We start from the raw sequence: 18,980 nt of genomic DNA, 5'->3' as shown, positions 1-18,980 counted from the left end.
AATGGGCTTACGAATTCCCAGTACCGAGTGTCTATATCAGCAAGGCTTAGGCTAGGCCATTTGATTTAGTCTGCAGTGAGAGGATCCGTATGCTTGAGTCATGGATGACGATAACGCTGCTGGACAGGCAGGTAATGCCGTTAAATTTGTCGTAAGCAAATGCGTAAATTTCCAGCCGCGACAGTGCATTAGTTTATACACATCATTTGTACAGGCTCCGATTTCTTGATGACGAGACCCATTATAAAATTACCATCAATTCGCGTACTTACATGAAGCCCAGCCTTCCTTCAGGAGGCTGCTCTCAACTCGTCGACTGGCGTGTGTGAGCCGGCGCGCCGCAGACTGCTCGCGTGAGCGCCCTTATCCCCAGCGCCGCGCCCGCTCACGCTCGGCACCGTCGGCTCAGTAACCCTGGCGCCTGTCAAAGCTCCGGCGAGTTAATGCACATGCCGGTCAGGTAATGACAGTCCGTCACGAGCGGTTTTGAATGCTGACGCGCTCGGCCGCAGATGGGACAAGCACGAGGAAGCGTCGGTCCTTGTTCGCGGCTTGAGGTCACCTCGCTGACGATGACGTGTGGCATCTGGGCACTGCGCGCTGCTCGCCGAGTACCGAATGATGTAACCCATCGGGGTGGCGTCTGCGGACTGCGAAGTGAATAGACGTCGTCCCTGCCGTTGCGCGGGAGCCTTGGCATATATTCACGGAAAGCTTGGTGTATGTAAGGTGCACGGACCTTGCGATGCGCTCAGCTGGAAGCTCCCGAAGTCACGGACGGCGCAGGGTGCGTGACGTTTTTACGCCTCCCGGATGTCGCGTGCTGCTGCTTCCAGCGCTAGCGCTTCATGAGTCTCGCAGCAATGCCGCCCGAGGCAGAGCACGGGCCTCTCGGCATGTGCCTAGGCACGTGCTGGCCCCGGCGGCATGCAAGGCGGCCCCGTCAGCCGGGACCCGCCGGTCGTCGACGGTGCGGAGGTTGCGCTCGCCTGCGAGCCTACCTCGGCCCGCTCCAGGGCCGCTGCGTGCGGGGATGACGCACACACACATGCCAGGCCGCACCTTCGCCTTCCGGTGCCGCCGGCCGCCGTCGGGTCGACTCGAGGCCGAGTACCAGCTCCTCAGACTCTGTTGAAGCGCCGAGGGCAGCACGTTGGACTGCGGATCATGGGACCTGGCTTCAAGCGCTGAGACTGGTCTGGTGTTACAATGACTCGCCGTGACACCCTGGGTGACGGATGTGACGAGAGGGATCCAGCGGTGGCCAGTGTCCATACATAGTGCAAGGATCGGAGTTCCTATTATGCCAACGGCACCCGAGGAGTCCCCGGGCCGTCGTATTGACATCAAGGTTAGCTTCTGGCGTGTTCTCAAGAGCGGGAGGAGGCAAATGTTAATAGCGGTCTCCGATCGTAACGCGGACAGGAGCCTCCTGAGAGCTGAAGCTCAGTCCGGCTCGGGTCGAGTGTCTCGCGCCGTCGGGAACGTCGACGGAGCAAGGAGGCCCCGACAGGAACGTCGGATGTGAGGATGGATGGAAGGATGTGAGGAGGAAGGATGTGAGGACGACGCGCGCCCGCGGCGTGCCGGGAGCTCAGGGGACCGGTGTGAGCGGCGATCCGGCCGCCCCACCGCCGCTTGGTGGGAGCGGCGAGCAGGCGGCCTCACCGCCGCGGGTCGGCGAAACGCGGCGGGGCTCTTCTGAGACGCCTTTGGAGTGATTCCGTGCGTTGGACTGATCAAGATGAGCTGTGCCGTAACGCGCTGCGTGTTCAGGCGGCGGAATGTTGCCGACACCCTCATGGCTGTTGCCTTCAAACTTGCGCATCGCAGAAGCATCGTTTTGTGTTGCATTCGTGGGAATGTCGTTTTCCCGCCAATGACGTATGCATTGTGTAATGGGGGTATGGTCAGTTAAAACGCAGCAAAATGCTTGGTACCCAAGTGCTTCAAGATAATTTCTCATCGTCTATTGCATCCTGTGCACCACTTGCCTACCTCTGCTCGGAAAAGCTATGTTTTTCCCACCCGTCGGTTGGTTCTATTTGCTATCCTGTTCGGATCGTGGGAGTATTCCAGACAATAGAATTCAGGGTCGAGTCCGCGCAGTTCTCGCCGACAATAATGTACCAATGCAATGCCGTTCCATGTTAAGTCATTAGGGAAAATCACAAGAGAGGCACCAGGATTCAAGACATTCATATTTGTTGGTGTGCTCGCGTGCTTCTGTTACGCTCTGCTGAGATGAAGATAGAGTGGGCGCATGCTGATATGATATCAGGTGACAGATGTGTTATAGCTGCTGCCAGTGATCTATAAATAGTTGTCGTAACCTTCACTGCTTGTTGGATGCTTCACTTCACTGCTTCATGGATGCGAAACGGTATCAGAAATGAAAGCGAACACGAGAAATGTGACTAAAGCTGCCGTGACCTCCGGCAGGGAGACGGGCTTAGCCATTCGTTCTTGAAGGCCTTCATTCGACGTGTGCTGTGTATTTCAAGATTTTGACTTGTTATGTACACTTTTTGTGTGGTCGGGAAATGTCTAATCGTCGCGATTCGTCACCTAATGGTGATTCTTCAGTACAATGGCATGATGATTTTTATGGTAGGCAGCTTATGGCCTGAAGTTCTCGATGCCGGATGCAACGCGATTATCAGGCATTTGTTAATTGCCCAGACCGTGGGTTTACTGCAATCAAAACAATCTTGCATTTCAAACACCGTCTTATCGCATCGCTACCGAGCGCAGCAGGCACTTTCGGCTCGAAGTCCCCGTTAATGAGGACGACAAATTTGGCCTTGAGACGCTGGGACCGCACTCATGGAAGTGAGACTGTGATGTTTCGAGCCAGCCCCGCCGGCTGGTGCCGCTGGCGCTGCGTGGGACCGCGATACCGCCGTGAGACCGCCGGGCCCGAGGCGCTGTACAGGGAGCCTCCGGTCGCCCGGTGCCCCGCGGCCGGACATGACCGAGGCGGCGCTCCGCACTGGCGACGGGGCGGCGTGGGGTCCGCCGCGCGGTCCCTGGTCCCGGTCCGCCTCTGTCGTCAGCCGTCGGCGGTGCTGAGTCCTGCGGCGGACGCCGGCTCCGGCGCGGCGTCGGCGTCGGCGCGGTAGCTCAGCCGACCCCGGCGGCGTCGAAGCCCTCGGAGGCCGGCGCGGCGGCCGCTGACGCGCCGCACTACGTCACACTGTGCCCTGCTGACCGGACGTGGAGCGGGTCGCCGCCGGACCGCCGTCGTGGCACAGGTGTTACCGGGACGTCAGCGGCCGCGGCCGCAGCTCTGCACGGGATGTCGTGTCGGAGTTTTGCGGCCGGCCGTGTTCTCGGATGGCTCTGAGAGTCGCCGTGACGAGATGCTTACGCCGGCGGAAGTCGCAGGGGAGTCGGGCTCGGCTGTGCGCCTTTGTGCCGCAGTGTCGGGGCCTGACCTGGCCGGGCCTGCCTGCCTGCCCGCCCTGTTCGTGCCCCGCGTGCGTTCCGCCCCTGGGGGTCGATCGCCGAGCACATCTGGCGGCACGGAACGGGCCTCACGGCATGCTCCCCCCCCCCCCTCCCCTCCCCGCCGGCAGCCAAGGAAGGAAGTCCGCCGCTTACTCTGGTGCTTTGTTTTGCGCATTTACTCGGAGATTGTGCATTGAACGGCTGTGCGTTGCCTGCATTCAGTGCAAATTAGGATCGCTGCTAAGATTAATGCTGAGGCGCCCAGCGGGTGAGCTGTAAAACGTACGTACTTTTCGGGGGGGGGGGGGGGGTGCAAGCGATAAGTTGGGTTCCTAGCTGTAAAGGGAGACATCGCTGCCGCCGGGAGACGCATTGCCCCCAACGTCCCTGGCCCTGATCACTGATTCGCTTACGTCCTGGTGCAAATGCTGTCATGATTAATACGCCGATAAAGCATTCAGTCAGAAACCACGCATGTGGACCCAGCAGTATCTTATGTGCCGCATTCCTCGTGTCGCATAATCCATGGGCTGCGTCGCAGGGCCGGGGCCGGCCCCGTCTCCGATGCACGCGTGCGGCGGCGGCGGCGGCGGCGTTCCAATCGGCCGCTCCCGTCGGCTGGCGGGCCGCGCCGTGTCCGGTCACGTGACGCGCCGGGCCCGGTCGGCCGGCGTCCCGCCGACCGGGGCAGGGAGGAGGGCGAGTGCCGGGTCAAGGGCACTCTGGGTCGGCCGTCCGGTTGCAAAACGAGGCTCGCTTGCCGCTGTGTGGCTTTGTGTGTGGGGGGGGGGGGGGGGGGTGGGGGGGGGAAAGGGCGCGAGCTAACTGCGGAGAGGCCGCAGCTGCGTCGTGGGCCATCGTGGTTAGTTGTCAGAAACGGTCCTGCTGTTCGGTGATGGCATTCCCATGGTCAGTTTTTTTGTGTGTTGGTGTGTGGTTTGGGGGTCATGACCAGAATTTTGTCTTCTACTGCTCCGCTTTGATTTATGAGTTGCGTGTTTTATGATCTGTAAAGCCTCACTTAGCGCGACAGTGTAGCTTTTTTTACTGGTCAGACATTTTCAGAACAGATGTCAGTGTTTCAAGTACGCTTGCACAGGTGTCCTAGCCTGGATGAAAGTGATAGTCCCTTATTTAGCCAGCTCTGTGTTTTGGCCATACGTGGGATTAGCACAGCCAAGCGAGCGTCGCAGACTGGCGATCCGTCCGACGGGTGCGTGTGGACAGGGAGTCTGAGATCCGAGAGTCTGAAATCCGGGAGTCTGAGATCCGACGCTCGTCGGAGAGATGCTTCTCGGGATCATGGGGCTCGCTCCCGCCGTACGGCATCACTGCAGAAGCGTAACGCTGAGACGACCAGCTCCAGCGCGTGCGGCTTACGTGGTGGGTTCGCTCCTGTCCAAAGCCTCAGGGCATTAGATCCGTATACAGACCTATGTTCGCTCAAGATCCACATGGAAGATAGGTCGTGACTGACAGCCCGTCATTGAACTTGAATGCATGCGAGAAACCCAGGAGTAAGCCGCAACGTGGAACTGTTCGTTTCGACATGCAAGCGCGCGGGAAAGGCGCGGTTAGATCTGTCTAGATAGCATCGAGAGCTTGAGGGTAGAGTGTGAAATGGGGCGGGTGAATCAGGATGATGGTGGTCTGGTAATGCGCACCCTTCGGTACACAGCCGGCGTCGCCCTGGCTCCGTGCGGATCCTGGGCAGCGAGATTAGTCTGGTCGGCGGGAATTATGGGCAAACCAGTGGTTGGCATGACCTGTGGTGTGTGGACATGAATACCGGTAATGTTGCTGATACGGCTAGAGAGTGTCCCGTTGGTATGATTGTACAACACAGATAATGTGGTATTCTGCAAGCTTTTGGTGGTCAGCCAGTAACACTGCCCGGGGGGTGGGAGGCGTTTGACACGTGGGGGTATACCCTCGCACCACTGCGAATCACGCCCTCGGGTGGACAGCTGTCTAGCCGCGGGGCACCAGCAGCGTGCTCCTCGAGTATATGCGGTATCGCTCATCAATATTGCTGGTATTTGCGTCATGCTCGGCAAGTTCTCGTTTGGGCTAACGTGTCGCGCATGGTAAAGTGCAGTGCGCATGCGGGCTCCCTGCCGGGTGAGGCCGTCTACGTGAGTGTGACAGCTGGTGTAGTTCATGTCGAGGAGGTACAGTCAGGTGGCACGCAACTAGGTGGTTACACCAGGCGGCGCTCCATTTGACTCGACTAGGTACCACCTTAGGCACCAATCCCGTGGTAGGGTCAAAATTCCGCGGTTTTTAGTAGTTATGTCACCATGAGGAAACGTATCTTAAGAAAAACTAAGGTGTGATGACTATGATGATGATTTGGGGTTTTAGGGCGCATCGACTGTTGTAGGTCATGCAGCGCTCATGTTAAGGTGTGAAATAACTCATGGGGCATATCCTACATGTTTAACTGGACAATATTTTTTGTGCGGATCTGATGTCGTCGTTTCTGGTGGATTTCGGGCGCCTATTGCAGCGGTCATTTGACGTCCCATTCGATCCTGATCTCTTCAGCCAGAGCTCCACCCGGGGGCACGCGCCGGCCGGCAGCGGCGACATCGCTGCGTGGCGCACGCCAGTTTCGGCTTTGGGGGTCTGAGCTGCTCTGTGGTCTCTCTGGAGCCGCGCCACGCGCCCGACGCTGTCAGCGTCGAGGTCACGTGGCTGCGTCGCAGTGAGCTGGCTTTGTAGGATCTACGCCGCTGGTGCGCACGCGGCCATCACTGTGCGCGAGCCGATCATGCTCGGTTTGCCGCCGGTCCTGGCACGTCGGCAGAGTGGCTGCTAATCGACGTTCGAATCGAGTGACGCTAATGGAGAAAAAGCAGGCTTCTGCTTCTGTACGGAGGCTGCTGCCCAGTCGCTCAGTTGGGCTTGGCATCGATGGTTGCAAACCCGGGAGGATGCGAAGTAGGGCTGTGTTATGGCGATTCGACGTGCTCCAAACTGGTTTAATGTCGTCTTTTGGATGACGAACATAATTTTTTCTCGGAAAATTAAAGGGAGTGTTCCGGTCCACCCCTGACGTGGTGAGCACCTGAGATATTGCCACGTTTGCGCATTATCTTCGGCTGCAACCCTATGATCGAACACACTTTGTAATGAAGGCGACGGTTCTTAGCTCGCGTTCTATTTCACCCTTGCTAAGGTCGAAACTTCGCCGAATTAGTACAGCGTGTAGGGAAAACTTCTGACAAAATATCATTTTCATTGGAAAAGTATGCTGCCATTGTTTGTGTATTTTCTACAACAGCAGTGTTAAAGGCCCGACTACTCCTTTCAAGGGAGCAACCACTGGGTTTTCTGCGCCTTGTAATTATGACATGACAGTTTTATCGCGATCTAAATTTGCACACACGCGGTTTTAAAGTGGGGAATACATGCGACACAAACTCAGCGTATCACTGTTGAGGGAAACGTGTGCCGCAAGACAGTGAGAAAAGTCGCTGCCAGTTCCAGGCGCGCGCGTCTCTTGCCGTGCTGCTGGCATCCTCGGCAGTCGGCACTGTCTGAAGGTGCCCCCTCTCCCCGACGACAGTGACACTCTATGGGGTGCCCTCCCCGGCGACAGTCGACACTCTCTGGAGGACCCCCTGGCGACAGTCGCACATACATCGTCCGCCGCCGGCCGGCCGTGGCCTGGCGTCTGGCCGGAGCGGACAGCTGCGGTGCCGTGCCGACCCGGCGCCGTCTGCCGGGCCGGGCGGGCGTGACACGGCGACCCCGTGCTCCGACCGGTGGCCCCCCGCAGTCGGCCGTCCGTCCGAACGGGCCGGCCGCCCTCCGGCGCGCTGCAGCAGCCAGCTGCCGCTTGCGACACGTCCGCATCGGCTGGCCAAGTCGGGCACCGGGACCGGTCGCTGCTGTTCCACTCTACGGGCCGCCGAAAGTAGAAGTGCCCCGCGGAGTCGCCAATCATCGTCGCTCTCTGAACGTAGGGAGCCAGGCGACCATTGTCGTGCGACTGGTGTGTCTGTCTGCGGGTGTGACTAAACACGCCGCACGTTGTTCTTGGCCACCGGATGGTCGTCACCACAGAGGTCAAGGAAACCACATTCTTGTGGTTTGCATGGTGTCCGTTGTAAATTGTTGGTCCCTCTAGATCTGTGAAGGCATTAGTGTGATGTGAAACGCTTTGGCGTGTCCGCGGGAGGGGCTGGATGTTCTTCATCAGTGCGCATCGGCAGTTGGCATGCCCGCAGGAGGAGCTGGATGTACTTCATCAGTGCGCAGTGTATCGCACCAGCTGATGTGACGTCACATCCCGACGCTGGTCTGTTACCGGGCTGTTTGAAGTACAGCGACCGAACAGGGCGTCGTGGGCCCGCTCGATGAGCGGGCTCCAGTGGTGTGCATCTCATGGCACGTCCCCCGCCCGAGGGTCAGCTCGCCATCCGCCGGACGACTCCGGCCGAACATTCACGCTGTGGCGAAATGATCACCGAAATGGTGGCGTCGTTGGTATGCGTGAGCGGCCGTGTTACTAGTGTTCCCCGTGCGTTGACACGATGTGGAGATTATTGATCGACATGAGCTCCGACAGGCGAAGTCAGCTCAGTATGCACGTCACAGTGCGTGGCTGGTCTGGATTCGGCCGCGGTCCGTCCGGCACGTGTGTGACACCCGGAGGCGGTCCAGCTGAGCCCCTGTCTGCGACAGGAGCCGTTGCGTCACGCGCCGTGCCATGCCCCTGCCTGTGTTGTGCGGCCGGTGGCGTTCCCGGCGAATGACGGTGGGAGGAGATTTGCGGCGGGGTTTGTGCGGTGTGGCGACCGCAAAATATTGCCTCCAGCGTGCTGTAACAACGTGTGGGCGCATATCTTGACCCCAATTCGCATGATTTTTAACAAGCTCAACGATGGAAAATGTGTCGATTCACAACCACGTCCACGTGAATAGCCCAGCCGCTGCTGCGGGGCTGCATACCGATTGGTCTCGTTAGCGTGCGGCCGACGCGGACTGCGCCTGCCTGAGATTGTTTGCGGCATCGCGCATACCGTCTGTCGCCGAACGCTGTGGTGCACAGCTCCGAGCAGCTGTACGCTGCGGTGCACAGCTCCGGGCAGCTGCACGCTGCGGTGCACAGCTCCAAGCAGCTGTACGGTACGGTGGCAGCTGTACGCCGCGGTGCACAGCTCCGAGCAGCTGTACGCTGCGGTGCACAGCTCCAGGCAGCTGTACGCTGCAGTGCACAGCTCCGGGCAGCTGAACGCCGCGGTGCACAGCTCCGGGCAGCTGAATGCTGCGGTGCACAGCTCCGAGCAGCTGTACGCTGCGGTGCACAGCTCCGAGCAGCTGAACGCTGCGGTGCACGGCTCCGAGCAGCCGTACGCTGCGGTGCACAGCTCCGAGCAGCCGTACGCTGCGGTGCACAGCTCCGAGCAGCTGAACGCTGCGGTGCATAGCTCAGAGCAGCTGAACGCTGCGGTGCACAGCTCCGAGCAGCTGAACGCTGCGGTGCACAGCTCCGAGCAGCTGAACGCTGCGGTGCACGGCTCCGAGCAGCCGTACGCTGCGGTGCACAGCTCCGAGCAGCCGTACGCTGCGGTGCACAGCTCCGAGCAGCCGAACGCTGCGGTGCACACAGCTCCGAGCAGCCGAACGCTGCGGTGCACAGCTCCGAGCAGCTATACGCTGCGGCGCACAGCTCCGAGCAGCCGGCGCCTGCCGAGCAAGCATGGTGATCCCGCGTCTTCGGGGGATGTGCCGAGCTGCGCCCTGAGCTGGTGCAGAGAAAACACGATCAGCAGCGTTCTGGAGAGCGCCGGAACGTTGTCTTCAGCTCGGCCCTACCCGCGCGATAATGTGGCGGCCTGCTGCATGATCTACCGCAGTCGATGCGTCCTAAGAACCCCAGTGTGGCGGCCTCCGTTGAGACGTATCTGTGCGTCGCCACATCCGTCACAACGCGGCTGATGTGTCGCCCTGCCCCGCCGCCCGGCGTACCTGACCGCCGCGTGGCGCGCCGTCCGCGCCACGCGGGATCGACCCTGCCGGCGGGGTCTTGCGGCGGGCCGACGGCGTCGGCCCGCGGCGTGGCTGTAAAAAGCGGGGAAGGAGCGGGCCGTGACGCCTTGGCGGCCGGTCTGAGCGCAGCTCAGGCTGCGTCGTGCGCCCGCTGGTGGATCAGGAGCGGGGCGAGAAGCCTACTGGGGGAGCGGTGTCAGCGGTGCGTCGGTGACAGCGGCCGTGGTCGTCCTATCCTGAATGTGTGCGTGCGTGTGTGCGTGGGTGCGTGCGTGCGTGTGTGTATGCGTGCGTGCGTGCGTGCGTGCGTGCGTGCGTGCGTGCGTGTGTGTGTGTCTCGACCCTGTTGCCGTGACAGGTGGAGTGTTTGGTGTACGCCCAGTTATTCTCATTTACAATTTATCCTCATTTTCTGGAATTCGATTGTTTTAGTTGGATTACATTCGGTAGAAAACGTGTAAGCTATTCCCGAATTTAATGAGTTGGTGTGCAAAGAACGCAAACATCCTCTTCGTCGCCAATTCGTCGAAATCCTGTTAAGTGGACGTATTGCCACGATTTAAGGAAAACGAAAACTGCTCATCCTGGTGTGGGATTACCTTCATACTTGTTGCTCCGTCAGGATACTTGTCAGACCTTGGCCGAAAGGAACACGTTCACATCACATGAATGATACCTGTCGAATGGCTCTGTAAGCCCTCTTCGCCTGTCGAATTGCTCCGTAAGCCCTCTTCTAATTTACGTACGATTTCGTCCGGTGGGATCGTTTTGCTGGAATTCGTCTGCGCCCGCCCCGGTGTATAACGGTTCTGGTTCTCGTGCTACTCGCCTGCTTCAAATGATAGCATCTTCGGAAACATTCGAAAGGCGTTGCAAAGCGTCTGCAGTCTGATTCGGACATGTCAGGTGTGAAGGGTTTGTCGGTTCTCTGCTGGGAGCTTAAGGATACTCGTTCTTGTTCATTCTCGGTTGGGCAAGACCGAATCGCATTTACAGCGCAGACCCCCTCCTCTGACCATTGCAACCTGTTTGACACGGGCTCTGATCCTCAGAACCCGGAACCGGCCGTTGAACTTGACCGCTCTTCGAACCGTGGTGATCCGTGATCCGTGTTTTGATCCCGACCTTAGTTCGTTACCCTGTCCACGTGATCCTGACCCGGTATCGAGACCCTTAACAAATGGCTGCAAAAAAACTGCGGCAGTCTGAATCCCTGACCACTCTCGTAGCCGAACAGATCGCATCTATAGAAGGGATTGCATCAGCGCTACACTCGTGACCATGACCCCTCATCGTCGCCGTGATCTTGACCGCTGCGGTGACCTTGACCGGCGCTGTGCCCCTCTCCCGCGCGGCGCCGGGCCAGGAGGCGTCCGTGGAGGAGAGCTGCGCCGGCCTGCGTGACCTGCTGGCGGAGGCGGAGGCGGGCCTCGAGGGCGGAGCGCGCCGCGATCTGCAGCCGCTGCTGGCGCGGCTGGCGACCGCCGCAGACCGGCCGTGCCACCTGCTCTGGGCCGACCCGGAGCGACAGGCCTGCCAAGTCCGGTGAGCGGCCCGACCTGACCTGACGTGACCTGACCGGCCTCCAGGTACCGGGGCGGGAGGGACGGTACCGCGCCAGGGTGCTGGACGGGCCCTGACGGAGCGGGTGTGGGGGGAGGGGTGACGTGGCCCGTGGCTCGGACGGAGCGGGCGTGGAGGGAGGGGTGACGTGGCTCGCGGCTCGGTATTTCCGCGGAGGGACGCTGGGTGGGCTTCTCCGACGGCCCGCGCGGATGGCTCCACACAGCGGGGGCTAGGCCAAGGCCTGCCGGCCGCTGTCAGTCCAGGGCCAATTAGATGACACCATCGAGGCTTGGCCGAGAGATTACAGCGGATGATAGGTGGTTCAGTATTGTACCGAGGACCAGGCAGATGACCCGCTTTGGCCACTGCCTTTGGGTGGGACGGCCGGAGTGTGGGGCTGTCTCGACTGCAGGGGGGGGGGGGGGGGGGGGCGGCCATGTCGTGAGTAATTAGTGGGTGACGTCGACCCGTAAAAGAACGCAGTATTGACTGAACACTATGGCTTCAGATCAACATCACGTGCAGGCGCGCTGCAGAGTAAGCGGCATGTCCTCATGGTGACAGCCCGTCTGGCTGGTTGTCCGCTAATGGAATGCTGGATTATGCAATGGCGCAAGATGTGTCGTGCTCAGACTGTGTGCCGTGTCGAGCCCTTGGTACGCCCCCGCCTTCCATAACTCAGCGGATGATAGTGGCTCCAGCCTGCCGACGGTGCCGACAGTTGCTGTTGGTGCTGATGCCGGGCAGGTTCCTCGCCGACAAGCAGCTACTGACATCTATCGTGGAGCATGGCAAGCTGGAGGTCGAGATGCAGCCGGCAGTGCAACTGGTGGCCGAGTCCGACCTGCCGCTGGATCACGTGGTGAAGGACATCACGCCGGAGATGCTGTCCGAGGGTGAGTCGGTCCCCCTCATCACCGAACGCAAGGAGATGCCACGCATGAATCTATCTTTCACGTTACGAACATCCATTTTCGAGTCGACTGAGCTGTACATGACTGGTCTCTGTGTCAGCGTTTGCAAGCAACTGATCGCTCGTCGCTGTGCTGTTGTCTCCGCGCCCCGGCGTGACGTCACCTGTCAGACACCGCCCCGTCACTGGCTCATGAGTGACGTCACCTGTCAGACACCGTCCCATCATCGGCCCGTAAGTGACGTCACCTGCCGACGGTCCTCGTTCTGCGCCTGACGTTTCCTGTCTCGACAACAGAGGACCCAGTGCGCGACACGGCGTCCGTGACGTCCGAGGCGAGTGCTCGCTCCGCGCAGCCCGGCCAGGCGGAGGTGGTCGGCCTGGCGTCGCACGCGCCGGCGCCTCCGCGGCTGACCAGCTCGCCGCGGCCGCCCGACCGCCGCCTGGCGGCCGTGTTCCCGGCGCGCGACGCGCCGTCCCCATCGGCCGCTAGGGCGGAGCCACCGGCGCTGTCGCCGCTGGGACAGTGTGAGTGTGCGCGCACTGTGGCGGCCGGGAGGGCGGTGAATGCTGAGGGCGAACTGGTGCTGTGGTGTAGGTACTTATGGGAATTATTATTTTGTAATGTGCACAGCAAACTAGTCGGGAATTAGCTCGGTCACCGTGATTACCTCACAATACGCGTAATGTGACACTGCTCGTCCCCAGAACCGGCCGGCAGATCGGGCGATAACTCACAGGACCAGGCGCACTACGGAGAGGCCTGCTCTCTGCGCAGTCCCATTGTGTAGTCGGCTGGCCCAGGCGTATCCCGTTTTCTCAAAAGCATCGTGAACTTGATCGTGCCGTCCGTTACAAGTCGTCGAGCCGTGGACGTCATTTTGCCGCGTCTGTTTCGCCGCGCGGCGCTCCTCCCGTCGCCGTCGTGGCCCGCGTGCGTCGTCAGCACCGCTTCCGCGCCGAGCTGTGGCGGCGCTGGTGGCGGGCCCCGGCGCCGCGCCGGCCGCTCTGACTCCCGGGCGGCGTGTCCGGCAGTTGGCCAGGAGCAGGTGCTGGTCACGCACATCCGCAGCCCGTCGCAGTTTTACGTGCAGCGCTGCGCCCAGGAGCCCCAGCTGCGCGAGCTGATGCGTCGCGTGGCCCAGTGGTGCCGCGGTGCCGACAGCCAGCGCGGCAGGCACACGCCGCCGCCCGGAAAAAGTCAGTACGGACGCGGCGCTGGCGGGGGCGCGGCCGACGGCGGGGCGAGGCAGGGGCGCGGATGTGAAGGGTGTGCGGTGCGACTCGTGGGGAGGTCGCGGCTTCTGGCCGGTTCAGGGCTCCTGGCGAGGTCAGGGCTCATGCCAAGTCAGGGCTCCTGGCAGGGCAGGATTTTTGGCAGGGAAGCGCTCCTGGCAGAAATGTCAAAGCGGTGCTCAGAGTGGTGGTGTGCCTTTCGAGTCTGATATTCTGGGTGGCTTAGTACCTTGTTGTGTGCAGGTATAGATGGGCGTGTGTAGAACTTTCGTGTGGTATAGTGTCTAGTTGGCTATATCGTCATTTTTTCTAAGCGTTGTGGCCCAGGGGCGGAGTGTTCGCGGATGGTCGCTGGCGCGCTGTCGTCGAACGCAACGCCACGAGTCGACAGCCAGGCGGGGTATCTCCCGTGACCGGACCGGCGCCGCCCCGTCTGCAGACGAGCCCTGCCTGGCCCAGTACGCGGGCGACAAGCTCTGGTACCGCGCGCGCGTCGTCGACGTGTACCCGCCGAGAGAGGGGCGCGGACCCTGCGAGTACGAGGTCTTCTACGTCGACTACGGTGCGTGCCGGGCTCCCCGCTCCGCCACTGCGCTGCGCCGGATGGGGCCTTGTGGCTGGTGGAAAAGCGCTGCGACTGGGGAGTTAACTGTTCTAGAGGTCAACGCTCATTTGGGACGCGACGGTGTCGTTTGGAGTTTCAGCTTCAGAGACCGTTGTTTATGTGGGTTTCTCGGCCTGTCTGTGATTTTTGTCGTCCGAGTCAATGATTGTCTTCTCTGGCTATTGCAATTGTCTTAATTAGCATATCTGTGGTCGCCGGATGTCTTACATGACGCTCACTGTACCTACTTGTCGGCCAGCGCCGTGTTCCCGTCGAAGCACCGCCCGTTATAACGAGCGCTGTATACCCGGGAGGTCTCTCCGCCATGCTGTGGCTGTGGCTGTGGCTGTGGCTGCGGCTGTGGCTGTGGCTGTGGCTGTGGCTGCGGCTGTGGCTGTGGCTGTGGCTGCGGCTGTGGCTGTGGCTGCGGCTGTGGCGTGCCGACCGTATGCGCCCGGTCTCCGCGTGCCGGCGTCCCCCGTTTGACGTGCCGCCGTGTCCGCCGCGCGCCCCGCCAGGTAACCAGGCGCGCGTGCTGGAGGAGCGGCTGCGGCCGATGCCGTCGGCGCTGGGCCGCGAGTCGGACATGGCCGTCGGCTGCACGCTCTGGGACCTGGTGCCGGCCGACGGCGCCGCCCTCTGGAGTCCGCAGGCCACGAACGCCTTCGCCAGCCTCGTGCGCGGGTGAGCGGGCGGCCGGGGAGGGGGCGCGGCGACGGCAGCGACGGCCGCCGCGGCTCCAGCGGGGTCCTCGGCGGCGGCGGCGGCTGGGCTAGGTCGCCCGACACTCGGCACTCTGCACGGCGGCTCACTGGCGATATGTTCACTGCAAGTGCTCCTTTAAGTGTTAACGTGGTCGCGTTCCGCTTAAAACTATTCAGGTTTTCTGCATGTTTTTTTTTTTTTGGTTGCATTTGTTGTTTGTTTGCTTTTGTATGTTAGCCTTCTCCCAGCTGTCGTGTGGGACCGCCATTCACATGTGTTTCCAACCCACTGCATCACTGTCTCCGTCTGGGTGGGCGCTCCACGTGGACGCACCGTGTCGCCCTGGGGGCAACGCAGGCTGGTGTGCCGGCATCGGACGAGAGACTACTGTATCTGCTGAGTGCCCACTGCTGTCAGAGTTGTAGTATTTATTTAAGCGGCTGGTGTTTAGGATGTCTGAACTCATGTCCTGCCTCCCTACAACACTCGGCCTTCCTGTCACTTCGAGAGCACTCTGGTGTTCTGTCACTCTAACAACACTGGGTTGCTCTCGTGATGGTGTGCTCACTGTTTTATTTGCATTGGTCATGGATTAATATCATCTAGCATAATCATATATGTACATATATATTATATATATATATATGATAGCATATGTGGGACAACAGTGGTGTGCCAGTATGGTGCGCGTGAACGACAGCATGCAGCCAGCGCTCGCCTGCATCTCCTGCCGCGCGTCGCAGGGAGGTTGTGGTGATGACCACCATCAACCAGCGCGACGCGCTGCGGGAGGTGGAGCTGCTCAAGATGCCGAACAAGAACATCAAGACGGACTCGCCGCAGTCGGTGCGCGACCACCTGGTCTTCATCAGCCAGGCCAACTTCGTCGGCGCACCGGACAGGTGAGGCCGCGAGCGGGGCAGTCGGAGGCGGAGGGGCCTCTAGCGTAGAGGCAAGCGTGGGGCCTAAGTGTCCTTGACGCGTTGATGATTTGGACGAATGGAGTGTGTAACTGCGAATGCGGTACTCAAGTGTCCCTCGTACGCGAGTGCCTTGGCGCAGTGGGCCCTGCAGTTGGCGTACTCCTCGACCCGCCACCAGCCGTGGTTGTATGGTCAAAGCTATTTGCATGTAACTGGTCGTGTTTTAATGAGGCCATCGCGCCCTCCGGCATGTATAATGTGGAAGAGCCCTCGCTGGTGTAAACGTGTCGAGCTGCTGCGGCAGGCCCCCCCCACCCTCGCTGACGCCGACCGCCGCCGCCGCAGGGGTCGGCGCGCCGGCGCCGGCGGCGGAGGGTCGGCCGACGCGCCGTCGCCGGCCAGCTCTGTGACGGTGACGCGCGTGGAGGGCGGCGCGATCGACGAACGCCGGTTCTACGCGGCCGAGCAGCTGGCGCGCGGCTCCCAGACGGACGTGCTGGTCAGCCACGTCGACTCGCCCGACGGCTTCTACGTCCAGCAGCTGGGCGTGCACGCTGAGGTCAGAGGGCGGCGGGGGTGGGGGGCAGGGGCGGCGACGGCGACGGCGACGAGGATGGGGGTGGGGACGGGGACGGGGCCGGGGCCGGGGACGGGGCCGGGGCCGAGGCCGGGGCCGGGGCCGGGGACGGCGACGGCGACGGCAACCGCGACGGCGACGGCGACGGCGACGGCGACGGGGATGGGAACGCGGATAGGGGACGGCGACGGCGACGGCGACGGGGCCCGGCGCTGAGACGGGCGAAGGCTTTGGCAGAGATGGTGGGGTGGCTGTGTGTGTCGCGGCGTCTCATCGGACCATGTGTTTGATCAGGGATGCACCGCACGGCCGCCTGACGCAACATCATGTTTGCTCATTGTTGCTCTGTGTGGAGACAGCATTACGAGGGGGACTCCTGCAGCCTGGTGCGCTGGTGACTGACATCCCAGTGACGGTGCGTGTCTGCTGGTGGTCACTGCCCGCCGGCGCTGCTGACGGCGGGCCGCCGCTCCCCTGCCTCGCCACGCTGCTCTCGCTGACCTGGCCGACCGCTTGCAGTACCTGACCAACATGATGGACGAAATGCAGCGTGTATACGCGGCCAAGAACGCGGCTTGCCACGCCCTGCTCAACCCGCGCAAGGGTCAGTCAGGCGGCGCTGCCGGTGCCCCGCCGACAGCCTCACGGGCTGTAGCGGCAGGCATGCTAGTTCTCGAAATCATCCGTACGACGCTCCGCGCGCGTTGTTTGGCCGTTTCAGCGTCCCCAAGCGCACGAGCATTGTAATGGTGGAACCAACGGCAACAACTCAGCAGGCATGCGGTAATTTGTTGTGATAGAATGGCTCGCCAGAATTCGCGTTCATGGAGAATTCATCGCACATATTACACTACCCGCGCCTCAAACACTCGCCACGCGGTCCGCCCGTGTGCACCTGAGCGTACCGGCGTCGCCTGACGGCGAGTTGTCGGACGCACTTCTTGCCCGGGCAAGACAGCACCACTTTGGTCAATGCGAAATTGTTGGGGAGGCGTCGCCCGACTTCTGGAGCCTAGGCAACTTCCTCCCGTTCCAAACATTATGCACTGAGTATGTCTGGATTTCCATACTCCACGGGAGATTTTTCCCCCATGCGCCACCAGTCGACGAGCGCCCTTTTAATGGCGGACGAAACTTGAATAAATTGTACTCATTGGACAGTCAAGCTACGCATCTTCTAGATATTCTTGTGTTGTAGCACTAGCGTACGGTTATACGAAGATATGTACCTCACTATGGCATTAAAGCACGGGAGAACCGTACGCCTCACATTTGGGGGCAATTCAGCATGTAATCCCACGGCTAGAAATTAGTTGCGTCGTGTCTCGAGAGTTTTCTGCGTTTCGTGTCCCCAGAGCCATCTGTTGGTGGTATTTTCGTCAGGTCACTTGTACGGTCCGCGCATTCATTTCCTTCCAGCGCTGTTTCACAAGCAGAGTACAAATTTTGTGACTGTAAAGCATACTCGCAACGCATTCCCTGGAGGGAGGGAGGGGGAGGGGGCCGCATCCAGGCGTGGCGCCGCCTGACGCCGTCCTCCGGCGGTTCCTCTGATCAGGCCAGGTGTGCGTGGCGCAGTTCTCCGTAGACGGCAAGTTCTACCGCGCCGTGATCGAGCTGCTGCTGCCGCACGCGCTGGTAGACGTCTACTACATCGACTACGGCAACCGCGAACGCGTAGCGCTGCAGGCTGTCAAGAAGATCGAGGACAAGTTCATGGTCATCCCGATGCAGGTTAGCGCTGGTGGCGTCACCTGGGCGGGTGCGGCGTGATGATCAGCGCCATCTGTGTCCATGTGCCCTGCGGCAGCTGCCGGGAGTGGCGGTGGCGGCGCCCGGCCGCGCCGACCGTGACTGGTTTAGGACATGGAGTGGGCCCGCGTTGTGCTAACGGGACTGTCATGAGTTTGTGAACGAGCCAGGTGAGAGTGAGAGGAAACAGGCAAAGAAGGGCGTCCCAGAGGAAGATGGCGCATAATGTTCGATGTTCTGCTGAGCATCCCTCTTTTCACATGACTGCGTTAGCGCTTTGTGTCCCGTAGCCTTCTTTCTTCGTCTTTCTTCGTCGCAACCTGCTCTCGGATCACTGTGCTGGGTACCCGCTCATGCTGCGTTTGGTTGCCTAGTGGCAAGCGGCCTCATCTACGTTTATTGCTGCCCTCGGTCCTCGTTGCGGACGCCCGCTGCTGACCGGAGCCAGCCACCGGCCTCGCGGACGCCCGCTGCTCCGCGCTTCCCCCGGAGCTGCCCCTGAGCGCGCCCCGGCTCTCCGACAGGCGCTGAAGTGTCGGCTGGCCGACATCCTGCCGATGGAGCCGCGCAACGGCTGGCAGGACGCCGCGCGCCGCCGTCTGATCGAGGCCAGCGACGGCAAGCCGCTCAAGGTGGGAGCAGCGGCGCCGGGCCGGCGGCGCGCCTCCAGTGGCCGGCGGCGCGGGGCGGCTTGCCTCCCTGGCGACGCAGCGGCCGTGGCGCCGCCCCGCCACGGAGGCCGTCCGTGCTCAGGCGGATGCGTCGATATCGCACCGGCTGCCCCTCACCGCCCCGTGCCGCGGTTCGCGTCAGCGGCGGTGCCGGCAGGGGGCGCCGGCCCCGCAGCGGACACGGCCCCTGGCGGCCTGGCGCCGGCCGGGACCGCGGCTGCGGCTGTCGGCGCCGCCTGCGTCCTCCGCCGGCGCCCGTGTCTCGGCGCGAGCGTGTCTGCTGACCGGACACGGGTCGTCGTTTCAGATGTACGTGGACGGCGCGGACGCGACGGGTCACACGGTCACCCTGTACGAGTGCCGGCCGGACGCGGACGTCTCCATCAACGCCCTGCTCGCTCAGCTGGACTGCGTGCGCGGCGTGGCGCCCAGGTGAGGCCACGGCTGACCGGGACCGAGCCAGGAGACCGCGGCAAGGGGCGGTGAAGGTGGGTACCCGGCGTTGGGGTCGGTTGCAGCGTTTTGGGGTCGGGCGCAGCGTTCTGTGGTGCAGGATGTTGGGGTTGGTTGAAAGCTGTTGGAG

General features: G+C 61.5%; 3 protein-coding genes and 1 non-coding gene across 4 annotated transcripts in view; 3 read left to right on the top strand and 1 right to left on the bottom strand.

Moving 5' to 3' along the window:
- LOC119102901 (uncharacterized) overlaps positions 1 to 9,664 on the top strand; it is a 150,188-nt gene extending 140,524 nt beyond the window's left edge. Inside the window, exons 10-11 of the mRNA XM_037226350.1 lie at positions 8,619 to 9,020; positions 9,580 to 9,664. Coding sequence (XP_037082245.1) covers positions 8,619 to 9,020; positions 9,580 to 9,664 — 487 coding nt within the window. The remainder of the gene's footprint in view (positions 1 to 8,618; positions 9,021 to 9,579) is intronic.
- A 1,216-nt stretch (positions 9,665 to 10,880) lies between these two features.
- On the top strand, positions 10,881 to 15,380 carry LOC119102900 (RING finger protein 17). Its single transcript, XM_037226349.1, has 7 exons — positions 10,881 to 10,995; positions 11,764 to 11,912; positions 12,227 to 12,457; positions 12,965 to 13,129; positions 13,605 to 13,727; positions 14,288 to 14,453; positions 15,218 to 15,380. Exons 2-7 carry the CDS (start codon positions 11,825 to 11,827, stop codon positions 15,378 to 15,380), a joined length of 936 nt encoding a protein of 311 aa, XP_037082244.1. The 5' UTR covers positions 10,881 to 10,995; positions 11,764 to 11,824.
- Positions 15,381 to 15,473: 93 nt separating this feature from the next.
- On the top strand, positions 15,474 to 18,833 carry LOC119102899 (tudor domain-containing protein 1). Its single transcript, XM_037226348.1, has 6 exons — positions 15,474 to 15,482; positions 15,825 to 15,944; positions 16,494 to 16,578; positions 17,533 to 17,708; positions 18,251 to 18,358; positions 18,705 to 18,833. The coding sequence occupies exons 1-6, from the start codon at positions 15,474 to 15,476 to the stop codon at positions 18,831 to 18,833; spliced, it is 627 nt and encodes a 208-aa protein (XP_037082243.1).
- LOC119104020 (U11 spliceosomal RNA) lies at positions 16,962 to 17,095 on the bottom strand. Its single transcript, XR_005094859.1, has one exon. It is a non-coding gene; the product is annotated as a U11 spliceosomal RNA (small nuclear RNA).
- Positions 18,834 to 18,980: the final 147 nt, after the last annotated feature.

The sequence above is a fragment of the Pollicipes pollicipes genome, unplaced genomic scaffold, assembly GCF_011947565.3.
Source record: "Pollicipes pollicipes isolate AB1234 unplaced genomic scaffold, Ppol_2.1 Scaffold_5724;HRSCAF=6776_pilon_pilon_pilon, whole genome shotgun sequence".
Lineage (NCBI taxonomy): Eukaryota > Metazoa > Arthropoda > Thecostraca > Pollicipedomorpha > Pollicipedidae > Pollicipes > Pollicipes pollicipes.
This window is presented reverse-complemented; position numbering and strand designations above follow the sequence as displayed.

What these genes read in the sequence shown, in the direction of transcription:
- LOC119102899 (XM_037226348.1), top strand. An exon ending in TCTACGTCCAGCAGCTGGGC is followed by an intron (nt 15,945 to 16,493) that starts GTGCACGCTGAG and finishes GACCGCTTGCAG; the next exon opens with TACCTGACCAACATGATGGA. An exon ending in TCATGGTCATCCCGATGCAG is followed by an intron (nt 17,709 to 18,250) that starts GTTAGCGCTGGT and finishes GCTCTCCGACAG; the next exon opens with GCGCTGAAGTGTCGGCTGGC.
- LOC119102900 (XM_037226349.1), top strand. Translation starts at nt 11,825, where the DNA reads ATGCAGCCGGCAGTGCAACTGGTGGCCGAGTCCGACCTGCCGCTGGAT. An exon ending in GCCGGAGATGCTGTCCGAGG is followed by an intron (nt 11,913 to 12,226) that starts GTGAGTCGGTCC and finishes TCTCGACAACAG; the next exon opens with AGGACCCAGTGCGCGACACG. An exon ending in GGTCTTCTACGTCGACTACG is followed by an intron (nt 13,728 to 14,287) that starts GTGCGTGCCGGG and finishes GCGCCCCGCCAG; the next exon opens with GTAACCAGGCGCGCGTGCTG.